A 15481-nucleotide genomic window follows, 5' to 3' on the forward strand; every position below is an offset into this window, starting at 1 on the left:
ATTCTAACAGAAAAAGCCAGGAGTCTGCTGGATGCTGATTGGCTGAGCCTGCTGGAGAGTTGGGGAAGGGAAAAACAGGGAGGGAAACAAACTCAGGGCAGTTGGGGGCAACGGAGTGAAGGGAGAGGAGGCAGCAGCTTCACCGCCCCTATCCAGGCTGCCTGGCTCAGCGCGCATGCCCACAGAAATTGCTCGGAGTGCCCTCTCTGGCACGCGTGCCATAGGTTCACCAACACTGTTCTAGGACATGGAGACTGGTCTCTTGATATCATGGTTAATTTGACCCAGTGGAAAAAAATGCTTGTGACAATGAGGTAACAGGGCCAACCAAAAGACAGCCACTAGGACTATATAAACCTAGGTCATTATCTTAGTATTTCTGGAAGCCAGGCATTAATATACACAAGTCAAGGATAAAGAAAAGTGGTTAACAGAACAGCAGGGAAAACTAAGGGTAAGCATTCCCTGTTGTTCCGGGAGGGAACTCCATTTGTGCCATAAGTAGAGGTGTTTGTTGTTGTGGTTGCTGCTGCTGCTGCTGCTGCTTTGTTAAAAACACAAAATACCACATTTTGTGCTTAAAATACCTGAATAAAAACAACACATTTTGATGTTTAAGGTATTTTCCAAAAATTAAAATAGATTACAGTTAGAAATAATACTGTGGCTGCATCTGCTGACACTATATCACCTAATTAATATACTTTAGAGTGTTTAAAATTAATAATAATGACAAAGAATAAATAAGGAGAGAAGAATGAAGGACTTGAAAGGAGAGAAGAACTTGAAAGGAGAACTCGGAATAAAAACACATAACACTGCTTTCTGCCTTTCAAATCATGAAATCTGTGGAAAAAATAAAACCTTTTTCAAACATCCCTAGCCATAAGAAACATCTCCTATTACCAGCTGCTCCTGGGGTCAGACATAGGTTACACATTAACACACAGGCTGTTATCTCATGGGTGGGATAGGCTAGACCCATGGGCTTGGAGACTTCATATGTAAGAAACCGCTTTTCAAGAGATGCAGATAAGCCAGAAAAGGTCTGTTCAAGGCTGCCACTTCGAACATTACAAAAGATAAGCACTAAACATCAACTTCAGTAATTCTTTGAGCATCTTAAACATTCATCTTGAACATCTTAAAAGTTCAAAATAACCCAAATACGGTAGCCTCAGCAATCCGCTATGAAATTCTGAAACACACATGTCCAGACTTGTTCCAATAGGAGGGAACAGTCTGAGGTTTCAACTCACAGAAGTCTAGAAACAACAACAGAAAGCAAGTTTACCAATTTTTCCAACAGTAGACAACAGCAATTCAGGGTGAGGGAACAGCAACTAGACCTCTGAGACTCCCCATCACTGGAGTCAGTTGGAGTCATTCAGGCACAACTGTATTGATATCAAGACACACTTAGCACAGTGTCAGGGCCCAATTCCATCCAAATTTCCAGCACTGATGCAGATGAGCCAATGGGGTCTGCACTGCATCCTGCAGTGGGGCACCATTCACAGAGGCCTCCTCAAGGTAAGGGAACATTTGTTCTATTACCTTAGGGCTGTATTACAGCTGCACCATCACTGGAAAGTTGGATAGGATTGGATCTTTACAGTCTCTGGCACATGGTTTCTTCTCAAATGGTTTTCATCTAAAAAAACACAACACTGAAATAATTTCCATTCTTAAAGCTATAACTCTAATTTGTTAGGAAAATTCCTCAGATGATTTCCTCATCATATATCAGCAACTTTAAAACTCGCTATTTCTTCTATCCAATAAAAATTTCATTTGAGCATTACAATGAAATTTGCTGCTTTATTTAACTGCACTATTCTGCAGACAAAACAAGTTGAAAAATTTTCCCCTTTCTGCAGCAGAGAAATATATACAACACAACAAGAGAAAAGTCTTAAATTTAATCAAAAGAAATACTTAACACAGTGACAAACTGATAAATTACATAGTCAGGTATTCAATAATACTTGGCAAGGAGAAGACCAACACAAAGCAGAATTGCTTTTGGAAACTAAGAGAAAATTCGACAGGGTTTCTAGAATTCTCTCTCAGTTTCCTGGGATTTATGTATTTGCTTTCAGTGAGTAATTACCTTGGGAAATACAGTATTAAAACAAAATTAACTGACTGAATCTCCAACTTTGATAAGCAAGAATGCAATAAACAAGGAAGCCCCAAAACACCACATCTCATTGAACACTCCTTCACACATACTTGGTGGTCATTTTCCAATAATCAGTAACAGTTATGGTAACCATTTTAAAGCTCTCTTCTTTACGCTGGCTACATCAATGATTTGGAATTTGGTTATCTCTTAGCCTTTCCTTTTCTAAATCATCTTTATTGGCCATCAAAATGGAGAGGAGAGCAAGAACAAAGACAAAAGTAGGTCTATTAGTATTTACAGCAAAGGTCTTGGAAATTCAATCATTTCCCTATTGTTTTATTGCAGGTAGCCAAGCAACTTCTCTTTATTACTGCAGAAAAACTCAAAAGCTGGCTGAGTGCAATAAAGTGGTACGTGTTCAGCTTCGCAATGTTTCAGAAGGCAGTGATTTACTGCTACAAACCAGGTACCTTGCACACAAAACATCTGAGCACAGTAATTGCCTCATGTTTTGTGCAAACTGTCCACAGCAGCGTGGGGTCTGCTCACACACAGAGTACCTGCTGCTACCTGAAGCCTCCTCCACTACCCCCTTCCCCATTTCTACAGCTTCTGCTATTAAGCAGCAGAGAGACTTGTTTGTTTTCGTTGTGTCCTGAGGTTTTACTACACATTAGGTTCCACACACTGGGCCATCAGAGCCTCATGTCAGCCAGCCAATCAGCTGAGTTCCAGAGGATTCATTACTCTTGTTACTGTTGAAAACAGACAGCATCTGAAATAACAAAGATACTAGAAAAGGCATGACTCATCAATAAGTGTAATAATGTGCTATCATTGCACTTTTATGAAAAAAACCATTGTGACCTCTTCTACTTACAATGATGTTACCACAGAGAATCAAAAGTCTCACAATGAAGATATTTACAGATATTACATTTTCTAGCAACATATCCCCCAAGCATGCAAGCAGATTCACCCAAGTCTGCTGCATCTGGACAGAAACGGCATGAATGAAAGTGAGAGGGTAATATGAAGGAAGGTAGCAAGCTATCCTTTATTATGTCTGAACAGTGCATTTCAAATGGAAAAAAAAATCAATGGAATTTTGATGGTTTGCAATTTAAATTTATTAGTAAAAAGCAAGTTGTCAGTATATGCTTACACAAGTAGCTTGAATTCCCTGGAATTCACGTGGCAATGTACAGTACAAGGCACGTAGACATTTTCAAAGATATAGTCTGATTCCATTGGGCTTCCTTTACCTAGATTCAACCAACTTTCCAAATACAGGTGGCGCCTCCGCAAGGGATCCACTATCAGACCTTCCCCCCTCCCCCACAAATACTGAAAACCACAGATAACCAAATCCACTCTTTTGGTGCTTTTAACCCGCCGTAGATGACTGGAGCTGTGCAGCCTCTGCAGGCTTCAGAATGGCCCTTACGGGCAAAAAAATGCAACTTCCAGTTTCTCTTGGGATTACAAATTACAAGGTTGTCTGCTTCCCTAAATACATACAGCCATTCTATTAAAAATGTTGCTATCTAGAAGGCTTACATTTGCATCAGCATCCAATATATTCACATTGGATATATCCTCCCCTTCAGATACATGGTCTCAATATCAAAAACACTGCTTTGGCTGAGACGCTACCAAACGTTGCATTCACATTGCTGACTAGCATCTCTACTGGCCACAAGGTACTGCTGGTGGCAATTGTGAGCACATTGTAAAGTGAATAACTTACTGTATAGTGAACCTTGTTTACTATGGAGAGTTCATTGTAAAGTGATTTGATTGTAAAGTGAACCCATTGTAATGTGGGGGTCCACTGTATGATGTACAGGCTGCTGGCTGAAAGTAGGGTATGCCAGTATGAAGAGCACACTAGGACTTACTTAAAAGGAGAAAGCTTTTTGCAAAAGCCTTTCATAGTAGCAAAACACAGTTCTTCCATTTTACTTATTTTTCAGGAATGCTACAAAATAGCATTAAAAGAAGGGGCTTGCAGGTCATATATCCAGCCTGCATGATAATTAGGCTCTCCCATATCCTGAAAATATGAATGTATTCTCTTCTGTCATTTGCAGCTAATGAATTTCTATGTGAGGTGCTTATTTCTGGCTATCATCTGCTTAATGATGTCACTTCTTGCTTAATTATTTCACTTCTGGTCCTCAGCTGGAGCCAAAAATGCCATTTGGCTCACTGTATGAAACAAGTTTGACACCCCTGGGTTAAAGCATTTGATTGTTCAGAGAGCCCAAATAATACTAAAAAATTTTCAACAAGTCAAAATAAAGATTTTTGCCAGTAGGCTACCCAGTCACAGTGTCCTGCTGAACCAGAACTTGCCAGCTGCCTCATCCCCAAGCCCAAGAGATGCAGAGGCAAGGCTCACAATTGTCCACAGCTCCTGCATTATGCCCTACATTCCCTATGGGCTAGCATTGCTCACTAATGTGTGTAAACTATCAAAAAGCAGCCTAACTGATAGCTGTTAAAGAGCATGCCGTTTTCCCATGCTCTGTTCTACTCCACTCAGACCTGAATTGTAGACCTAGCCCAGGGGTTGGCAACCTGTGGCTCTGGAGCAGCATGCGGCTCTTTCAGCTGTCTGCTGTGGCTCCTCCGGGTGAAAATGGCAAAGGGGGTAACAGGAGGCACCTGTGTTGGGAGGGCAGGCTGCTTCCCTCCACTCCCTGAGCTCACTGCCCTCCTCTCCCTTCACCCCCACCTGCCCCGCATTGGTTCCCCTTTTCAATTTTGCCCACTCTGCAGGCTTAAGGTCCCTGTTTTTCCCTTCCCCAACTCTCCAGCAGGACACATTCCTCCTCAGCCCTTGCAGCCCGCCTTTCCCTGAGCAGGTCCCCACTCAGTGCAAGGAGAGGCTTTTCCTCCACAGCAGAGGAGACATCCTGTGTGTCTACTCAGTAGTAAGCCCCATTACAGCAGATGAAGCTTACTCCCAGGAAAGGGTGCCTGGGATGACAGCCTTGGAGCCTGCTCAAGGCCAAGCGCAAGGACAGGTGAGTGGGAGCCCGTGCAGGTCTGTTCGAGAGTAAGCCCCAATGTAGTCCCTGGGCTACTCCCAGGAAGGTATGGAGGGCTGTAGCCTCAGCCTCCTCCTGTGCAGGTCTACTCACAAGTAAGCCCCGCTGTAGTCAGTGGGGCTTCCTCCCAGGAAGGTGTGGAGGGCTGCAGCCTGAGTGAGGGAGGGCAGGCAGGCAGGCAGGGCAGAAGCTGGCCTGTGGCTGCCCCCCCCCCCGCTCTGGCTTCTTCTCTTCCCCACCTCTGGAGTCTGTGTCCTTTTTTCCTTCCAACAGGGTTCCTCTGGAAGGTGGGGGGAGTTCTTTAGTATCCATGTAAGATAAGCAGATGTCATAACCGACATATGTATTGGAATCCTGGAAGATCTGGTGAGGAGGTAGATGTGGTGTCAGCAGTGGCCCCTGTAAGGGTAAGGCCTGGGCATCCAGCAGAGTGTGCTGCACAGCTGTAGCCACCTGAAGGCAATAGGGCCCTCAGGGATATAAGGAGCACCTGAGGCAGGAAGGGGGGGTGTGGGTTGGAGAAGGAGTGCAGGTTGGAGAGAAGGCTGACTTGGATACTCTGACTGATTTGACTGACTTACTTTGGAATCTGACCTTGGACTGTGACTTGGCTTATTGACTTTGAACTCTGTCCTGGATACTCTGACTGACTTTGTGGCTAATGGACTGCTGGAGTTTGAAGTGTGGCTGCTGTGCCCAAGACCTGCTGACGACCCAGGGTCTGCTGTAGTAGTGGGAGGCTGCTGGCAGGAGAGAGGACCTCTGCAGGTTGAACAGGCGAGCTAACCTGGAGGTGGGGTCCAGCAGGACTGCAGGGCAGAACCAGGGTCATTTGTTGGGGGAAAGAAGGGGAGCTAATTTGCTTAAAGTGGGCATAATTCTCCAGGCAGAGAATGGCCTTGGAATCAGGCAAAACACCATAGCGGACCAGGCATCTGAAAACACAGGACAAGAATGTATGACAAAACTAACTAAAAGCTACAAGAGGGGGCTACATTATAAAAATGGGACCTATAAGAGCATAAAGGTAAAAAAGCTATATATGTAGTATTATCTTCATTTTAGATGTCAAAAGGGTTTTGTGGCTCCTGAGGTTTTTTTTCCTCTGGAAAACAGGTCCAAATAGCTCTTTGAGTGTTTAAGGTTGCCGACCCCTGACCTAGCCCTTCTCTCAACACAAACAAGAGTGGTAGGCTGACCTTCCCCCTTCACTGCCCTCTTCCTTCTCATACATAAAGACAGGTATAAAGATATCTAACCTGGATCTCCCATTTTACATAAAAGCACAGCAGCTGTGGTTGCTCTTCTGCTTCACTATTATCCATGCAGAGCACTACACTATGCCTTTCCTCTGGAATTTGGGCACAGAGAGAGGACAGGGTTTCCTGGGCAGCTGCCACCTAAATTACAGAGAAGAAGGCTGCAAAGGCTTGGTCAAGGGATGGGAAGAGGTTCAGATACAGCTGAAAAAGTAAGTACAGGTCCAACCTTGTTATACACAGAATTTTTATACATGGATTTGTCTCAACAGGAATGGCCACTGCAAATCAGAAGGAATGTGCTAATCCCTGCAGAAGGGGAAAAATGCACCCCTTTAAAATGCTTTTCTTACTGTTGTAGAGATTTTTATCTCAGCAGGATGAGAAGGGCCCTTTAAATTAAAGGAAAACAGTTCTTCACAATAGTTAGAGAGGGCAGCCAGCTGACAATCCATCAAACATTCTCTCTCCAAGGGACCACCTCCCTTCCCCTGGAGAGAGACTGATTGTTGATTGTTGTCTTAATGACTCTCTTAACATCACAAAAGGTCAGCAAGGCTGTATTTAAATCACCAACAAAGGAACTTGGTTTTTTAAATTGATTTGCTACAGTACAGGATTTTTGCCATTCACATGGTGAATGAGACTCCACCTGTAATGGGCAGGGTAGCATCAGATGCTTGTGAATGCATCCATTGATATTCTGAAGAGAGTAAGTGACAGGCAAGGGCAAGATGGCAATGGGACTATAGCACAACAAAGACATCACCAAAAGGGCGGGCCATCTCAGACTTGGCTTTAACAGCCATCTCTGGCAGGTGTGTGTTCCTTGCTAAGCATATAGTCCCCAGCAGATGCCCAATCCTGCCACTGTGGATCTGTAACACAGGTATTTAAAATCACAGGGAATCACGGCACACTCTGCAGAAACCATAATCCACCTCTGTGTGTAAACAAAGGATTCAGTTAAGAAACAAATGTAATTTATGCCCTATAAGTCAACATAATGTAATTTTAATTTGCACATAAATTAGTTATAAATTCTTGTGCATGCAGTTGGTCTGTGGAACTCACTGCCACAGGACGTGGTGAAGGCATCTGGCCTAGATGCCTTTAAAAGGGGGTTGGACAAATGTTTGGAGGAAAAATCCATCACGGGTTAAAAGCCATGATGTTTATGTGCAACCTCCAGATTTTAGAAATGGGCTATGTCAGAATGCCAGATATGAGGGAGAGCACCAGGATGCAGATCTCTTCTTGTCTTGTGTGCTCCCTGGGGCATTTGGTAGGCCACTGTGAGAAACAGGAAGCTGGACTAGATGGGCTTTTGGACTCATCCAGCGGGGCTGTTCTTATGCTCTAGTTGTTCTACTAGGCTTCTCTCCTCATGTTGGATAAGATTGGGCCCTAAGCCTGAAATACCACCACAAATGATACAGCACAACACACACTAGAATATACAGGGAGCATGGTGGTGAAAGAAGAATATAAAAGGTAAATTGCTCCACTTTCACTTGGACATTCACTCACATGCAATATATAAGCACACCAGAATTGAAAAATAACAGTAATTGAACTGTTGTGGGTTCTTGTAGGATTCAGAATGCAGTACAAAAACCCCAATTACCCCAAACATCAAATGTATCAGTAACCACTAGGCTGCATCAAAAGGTTCCCTTCCCCTGGAAGACGGATTTCTCTGGATTCTGCCTAAGATGAATCAAAGCCAAATACAAGGTGAAGAATATAACAAGTGAAATCTCATCATTTGCATTTTCCCTCCCCAAAATGCAGTGACAGGAACATCTGATAGCTGAAGAAATTAAAGAACTATTGTTTTTCACAAAAATAAGCAGCAATACTCTTCTAGGACCTTTTTAGAGATTATGTTTACAAAGTGTGTGGCCAAAAGATGGTGGAAGGGGTTCACCCTTCTTTATGAGAAATTATTTATATTATACAGACACCATACATGATTACAATTTAATCATGCCAGCGAATTCCCACATTCTAGGATGGTTTTGCTAACATTAGAATTGCCATGCCCATTGTGGCACACAAATAACTGCTTATGTGAAAGCATAACAATCCTACCATAATTCTAATCAAATCTAATATTGAAGCAAGCCTAATGACATGATTTTTTTTAAAGTCTAACTAGCCAAGATGTCACATACACACCAAGAACTGATGGTGCTGAAAAAGAGACCTCAGCTACAGAAACTGACAGCAACTGCAACTTCTTTGAAAAGTATAATAATGGGGGAAATAATACAAATGTAATTGGAGAAACCTCAACTTTGAAAATTACTCCTGTGATCTTTAAGTATGTTAGTCCAACCAAAACATAATAGCTTTTGAGAACTTGCAGAATGCATTGACAAACAAGTTAAGAATCTTACAAAGTCAGTACAGTACTGACTGTACACAAAGTCAGTACGCAAGCTACATTCTATATTTCAAGCTGAAAACAGGGCTTTATCATGTTATAGTACCAGAAGTGTGAACAGGTGTTGGAAAAAGGAGGCTTTGAACTCCCACATATGTACTTACCCTTGGTTGCCAGTTTTCATACTGTTTCTGCAAATTTGCACCAATGGTTTCCAGAGCTTTCTGTGGCCCCATAGACAAAGGATCTAAGACACATAAAAGAACCATAAACATTTTTGACATCCCTCAAGTGCACTGAAATAAGTTGTACTTCAGTTGGGATGTGTGTGTTTGTGTATTCAAATACAGATCCTATGACCTACAACACTACTGTTTACCAACTGAAGCCATCTCTGATGATGAAAATTTGACAAGAGGCAGACTATCTATCTTGGACAAAATGCTTACAACTCAGATAGGTGACATTTTTCTCTTGTATTTATTTATTTTATTTATTTAGCTAACGTTCCGCATCATGGACCCAGTGGAATTCTCAAGGATCCTCACAAACAAGCTGAATTTTTAAGCCCATTATAAAAATCAGCACAGGACTCTGTATTTGCATGTACGCATATACATAGTCACTGTCCTACAGAAACTAATACATAATATCAAATGCAAATCTAAGCTATTGGTTAAATGTGCAGGAAGAGCATGCATTACTAAGCTATTGCAGACAAACATCTTACTTCAGCTAGCAACCCAACTGCAAGAAAATCTCATTTGTCCACACCGAAACTGCAAATTTACTGCTGCTTGAAAATTGCAATAATCTGAAAATGACACTGTTACAGGTCATACAGAAATGACTGCACAGGCTGCAGAGATAAAAGAATAACCTCTGCACCTTGAACTACAGGATTTCATCCATAAGCCATTTTCAAATAGAAGGTCATCTTCAACAATAATGCAACGTGACAATAACAGGTCCAAGAAAAAATGCATCATCATATTATGAAAGAAATGTACTATCATAACTTACATTTCTTAATCACATTCCTTAGTCACATTCCTCTAACACAGAGATCTAAAATGAATTACAAATTAACAAAACAAAACCTTAAGAGAGACTTGGCTGCAATTACACTTACCTGGGAGTAAGGCCCACTGAAGCCAGTGGAACTTACTTCTGAGTAGACATCCCCAAGATTGTGCTGACTTGCTTAGTTCCTGCACACAAACCAAATCTCTTTACAATATGGAAAGTTCCTACTCAAGTAGGAGACTGTCCGATTTTCCGGTGTTTCAGTCCAATGCCCAGCATCAATTAGCAGTGCTCTCAAGACCTTGAAAAGCTACATTTGAAATTCTCTAATAATCAATAAACTGTATTGAACTAGAATAAACCTGTATTTCTTTTAAATATGTAGCATAAATACTCCATTTAATATCTTCAGTATCATAATTTCAGAATATTGGTATTCTGTTGGGCATGAGGATTACCAACATAAACCTTGAAGTCAGGCATTTCTATTGCTCTAGAGCAGGGGTGCTCACACATTTTTGGCTCGAGAGCTACTTTGAAACCCAGCAAGGCCCGGAGATCTACCAGAGTTATTTTTACAATGTTCACGCCATCATAACATATAACATTTATGTGTACAATGTATGTTGGTGTACCTTGAGCCCCACTGAGTATAACAGGACTTACTCCTGAGTAGACATGCCTAGGATTAGGCTGTGAGGCTGCAATCCTAGCCACAATTACCTGGGAGTAAGCCCCATTGAGTACAATGGGCCTTACTCCCAGCGTTTCCTCCCAGAGGCACCTGAAGGGGGGGGGTCGGCACTCCGCAATCTACTCATTTTGCCTCGCGATCTACCGGTAGATCGCAATCCACCTATTGAGCACCCCTGCTCTAGAGCTTGATTTATTTCTTACAGGAAAAAAAAGAGGAGGGGGCATCAAAAATAAAATAGCTAATGTTTTTTCCAAGACCAAATCAAAATGTGCAGGAGAGAGACAGATCCCTATTCAGTTTGTTAATCAAAACAGTGTACTATAGGGGGCGGAGCTAACTCTCAGGGAAGTTGCAGTGAACTTTGGGGGCTCCCGAAGAGACTGCGAAATAGATGTGTTTTCATGTGCCTAAACAACTAAGGCACGCTTCGGTGCCAGGAAGACAGTACGAAGAGCTGAGAGCTTGAACGGGGGGTCCTTAGAAACGGGCAATTTCAAGGATTTCTCTCTGTTTTGCTCTGCCCTTAATCATATCTATCCCAGGCACCATCTTGGAGAAGCTCGGAAAGCTGAGAACTCGCCCTCCCATGGCCTAGATACAACAACATCGCAGCGAAAAAAAGCTATTAAGAGTGAGTGAACTTGGCTCATTAAAAAGTTTTACCTTTTTAACTGTAAGTAAGAAGAAGAACTGTAAGTAAGAAGTCTGGAGGAGGAGGAGATAATTCAAGATTATTCATGCTGGCCGTTAGCCACCTGGGGGGGGGGAATAGGTGAATTGGTATTTCCCCTGCTGGAGTAAGTACAAGATTATTATTTTTTTAATGGTATGTACTGAAGAGAAATAAATAAGTAATTTTCAATGAAGGAAATAAAGTCTACTTTCATTTTCCCAGCAAAAAACCTTGATTTAAGCCTGGTCACTGCTATTTTCGGTTTTTCAGCAAGAGGCTTGAATTTTTTTTATTTTTATTTTTTGGTCATTTAAAGGCATATTAACCTAATTTGAGTGTGTTGATTTGATTGACTTTTTTTGGATATAAAGTAGCCCTGGATACAAAATTAGAAAGTAGCCCTGCAGGAAGTGGTTCAAGTGGGTGTTGAAAAATGGCTTTTGAAAATTTAAAAGATGATCATGAAATCCAATTGTTGGTGGATTTTGTGATGGATTTTAGAAGAGAAATGGAGCAACAGGTCAGAGAACTGTCTGAACAAATTGGGCAAATAAGCTCCTCCCTTCTAAACTCACGGGAACAGATTATAAACAATAGAGAAGAAAAAAGAATCAGATATCGAGTGAAGTTAAAGAAGTGGAGTATTTTGAAATGGGACACGAGATGGAAGAAGCAATTGTCATAATAATTAAGAACCTTAAGGAAGAAAAAAGAGGAAATGTTCAGAGAGCAAGCTGTCTCAAGAAGAGGAAGAATTTATGGATTGAATTCAAGAATAACAGAATGAAAAAGAAGAAAGAAAAACAGAGTGGGGGGCTAAAGAAGAAAAAGAAGAAGTGGAAGAACCAGTCGGAAGACTAAGAGGGAACACCAATAAGAGAGTATAAAATAAGCAATAAGAAGAAGGTCAAAATGGTTGAACAATAAGTATAATTTTTTTTTAATCATATTAAATCAAAATAGATGCAAATGAAAACTTGAAATATAAACATTGTGGAAATTAAGTGGTATTAAGATAAATATTTTATTAATTATATTAAATTAAAGTGGATGAAAAGGGAATTTGGAATATAAGTATTGTGAAAATTAAAATGGTAAACATATGAAATAAATTAGATGGAACTGCAAATTTGGAATATAAGTATTGTGTAAACTAAAGTGGTATTAAGATAAATAAAAGGGTTATTTTTTAAAAGAGAAGGTAAATAAAAAATTATAGATGTCAATTTATTTTGGAGAAAATATTAAACCTGTATTTTGGGTTAATAAATATGTGGTGGATAAGCGAAGTATAATACCATTGTAATTGGAGATATTTGTTTTTAGATGTGATATTAGAAATTAAGAATCAGATAAGAGATTTTATTTTAGAGGTTAGTTTAGTGGTAAGAAGAGTCTATAAGTAAAAATTTGAAGCCTTTTTTGATTGGATAGTTATGGAAAATGATGTATAATATGCTATAAGAGATATTGAAGGGGTAATACCATTGTAATTGGAGACTTTTTTTAGATGTGATATTAGAAATTAAGAATTAGATAAGAGATTTTATTTTAGAGACTAGTTTAGTGGTAAGAAGAGTGTATAAGTAAAAATCTAAAGTTTTTTTATGATGGGATAGATAAGGTTAGAGGAAAAATATGGAATGTTAAAGTATTAACCAGTTGGGTTAATGAATATGATAATTTTTGTATTGATTATTAATTTCGTTTGGATTAATGTTTGTTGTAATCGATGGCCACCACCCTTGTGTGTAACCTATGAAGTCCTAGCCCTAAGTCTATCCAATTTTCCTTACCTGTATCTGTAATAAATAAATAAAGCATTATATAAAACAAAAACAAAAACAGTGTACTATAGAGAAGCCTATAAACAATGCACAATACAGGTATTTCTCTGAAATACTGCTTGCAATACACAGGTCACATGGAGACTAGAAGAATCCTAGGGCCTCTAAAATCTGTCTTTTCCAGTAAAGATATGCACAACACAAACACAGCAGATAAATGCAAATGTAAGTTTGCATGGCCCATCATAACTTCTGCAAAGAATCTGGATTACCATAAGAAGAGTCCTGCTGAATCAGGCCAAAGACCTGTCTAGTCTGACATCCTGTGACCCACCAGTTACATAAGGGTACCCACTAGTAAGAGATGAAAGCACACACATCTTCCACTGCTGTTTCCCTACAAGCTGGATTCAGAGGCATACATCTGATCCTGAAGGTAACATATAGCCACCACCACAACTACTAGCTACTAGTCAATTTCTCTGATGCAGAGTACACACAGCCCTAGCTTTAGAATATATCAGTGCTTCCCAACTTTTTGGACTGGGGGCTCCACTGACCTACTGGGTCATACGCCATGGCTCCTCATTAGGGCTATAATCCTATACATCAGAGGTGCGCAAACATTTTGGCAGAAAGGCCATATCATCTCTCTGATACTGTGGGCAGGCGGGGAAAAAAGAATTTACATTTCAAATTTGAATATATTTACATAAATTAAAATAAATGAATATATCAGGGACAGAACTTATATGAATGAATTTTACTGAACTTATTTATAATGTACATGAGAACTATAATACAGGCATGTACAACCACATGAGAACTATGAACTGTTTGCCACAAACCACCTGCGCAGTAAAAACATACAGACCAACTCAGACCAAGTCAGAAACATGGCTCAAAGTTTGTGAACCACTGGCCTATATAGAAACTAGTGCTAGCAACTGAAATAAAGTGCGCATTGAGCATTAGGAAAACTCAAGGACCAAAAAGTTATTTCAGATGGAATTGAGTTGACAACTATCTATATCCTGAAACACAACACTTATATGCTGTTATGATTCCATCCTGATATCATACTGAGGAACAAAAAGCTATAACAAAGCATCTTTTTATTTAATCAAGCAGATACTTAAACCTGTGCACACATACACACAGGAAAGGAACAGTAAAATCAGCACCGCAAAGCAGAAGCAAACTGCCATCTGAAAAACAATATTTAACAGTCTCCAAAACGACAGTGGGGGACAGCTAAACAAATCTTGAGAGAGAGTTGCAAAGCACTGGGAGTGCCACAGAGGAGACCCATAGATTGCCCTCTTCCCCACAAGTCCAGAATATCAAATTGAGGTATATGACCTGCATATGAGGGTCTGTGTCATGTAGTGGTTAGAGTGCAAGGCTGGTACCAGCAAGGCCTGGGGACAAGTAGCAACAGGAGCCATCAAATTCACAAGGTGACCCTGGGCAAGTTATGTGCTCTCTCTTTCTCAGCCTAATTCAGTAGTCTTCAACTTGTCAGGAGCTCACCTCAAAGCCCAATCTGGCAACCAGCCAACATGCACAGTTACTCATCAATTCTTCCACTTCATTCCCCTCAGGCCAGTCAGAAAAAGAGAGTAGGGGCACAGAGCAGACAATTCAAAAGCATGCAAATTCTGAAAGGCAGAGAGAAAGAGAAAGCAAGGCAAAGCAAGCCAGAGTAGAGGAATTTCCATAGCAGGGAAAATCAAGTGGACCCACTGAGGACTAGGAAGAAGATGCTTCACCAAAGAAATCCCCTGAAATAAAAATCTCTAACAATTTACTTCATCAAAGACCCCTAACCCTGCCTACTATTCCCACTGTATAGTAACAAAACAATATGGTGATAGCGACACTGCTACAACCCACCTGACATCTGACTGCAATCCACTGCTGGAACCCAATCCAGCTGCTGAACATCTTTGGCCTAACCTACCTCACAAGGTTGTCATGTGGGTAAAGTCAGGAACCTTGTGCACCACACCATGATGAGGGCAGGTGAGACAGAAACAAATAAACATGCAGGGCCTCTTGATGTACCTCAAGAATATCAGTAATCATCAGCATTAACTGGACTTAATGGGCTTGTGCAGCCAGATGTGGTGAATATTCTTCCTCATAGGAAGCTGCCTTAGACCATTGGTCCATCTAGTCAGTATAATCAGTTTATAATCAGATTATAATCAGTATAATCAACACAATATACTGTCCATCTAGTCAGTGTAATCAGTATAATCAACACAGACTGGTAGCAGCTTTCTAGGTTTTCAGACAGGAATGTTTCTCTGCCCTACCTGAAGATACGGGGAATTGAATCTGACACATTCTGCATGCAAAGCAGATGAATTATTAGCTATAGTAATAGCTTTAGCCCTTCTCAACATCAGTGTTGCAACATATTCACTTTCTCTGGAACTACAGGTGGAGCCTATTTATGCT

General features: G+C 40.8%; 1 protein-coding gene across 5 annotated transcripts in view; it reads right to left on the minus strand.

Annotated features, from left to right (window-relative positions):
• RPTOR (regulatory associated protein of MTOR complex 1) overlaps positions 1 to 15481 on the minus strand; it is a 434461-nt gene that overhangs the window by 365382 nt on the left and 53598 nt on the right. For all 5 annotated transcript variants that reach the window (XM_066615740.1, XM_066615739.1, XM_066615738.1 and 2 more), the window contains exon 3: positions 8997 to 9079. In XM_066615740.1, the coding sequence (XP_066471837.1) occupies positions 8997 to 9079 (83 nt within the window). The remainder of the gene's footprint in view (positions 1 to 8996; positions 9080 to 15481) is intronic.

Source organism: Tiliqua scincoides, chromosome 2, assembly GCF_035046505.1.
Source record: "Tiliqua scincoides isolate rTilSci1 chromosome 2, rTilSci1.hap2, whole genome shotgun sequence".
NCBI lineage: Eukaryota > Metazoa > Chordata > Lepidosauria > Squamata > Scincidae > Tiliqua > Tiliqua scincoides.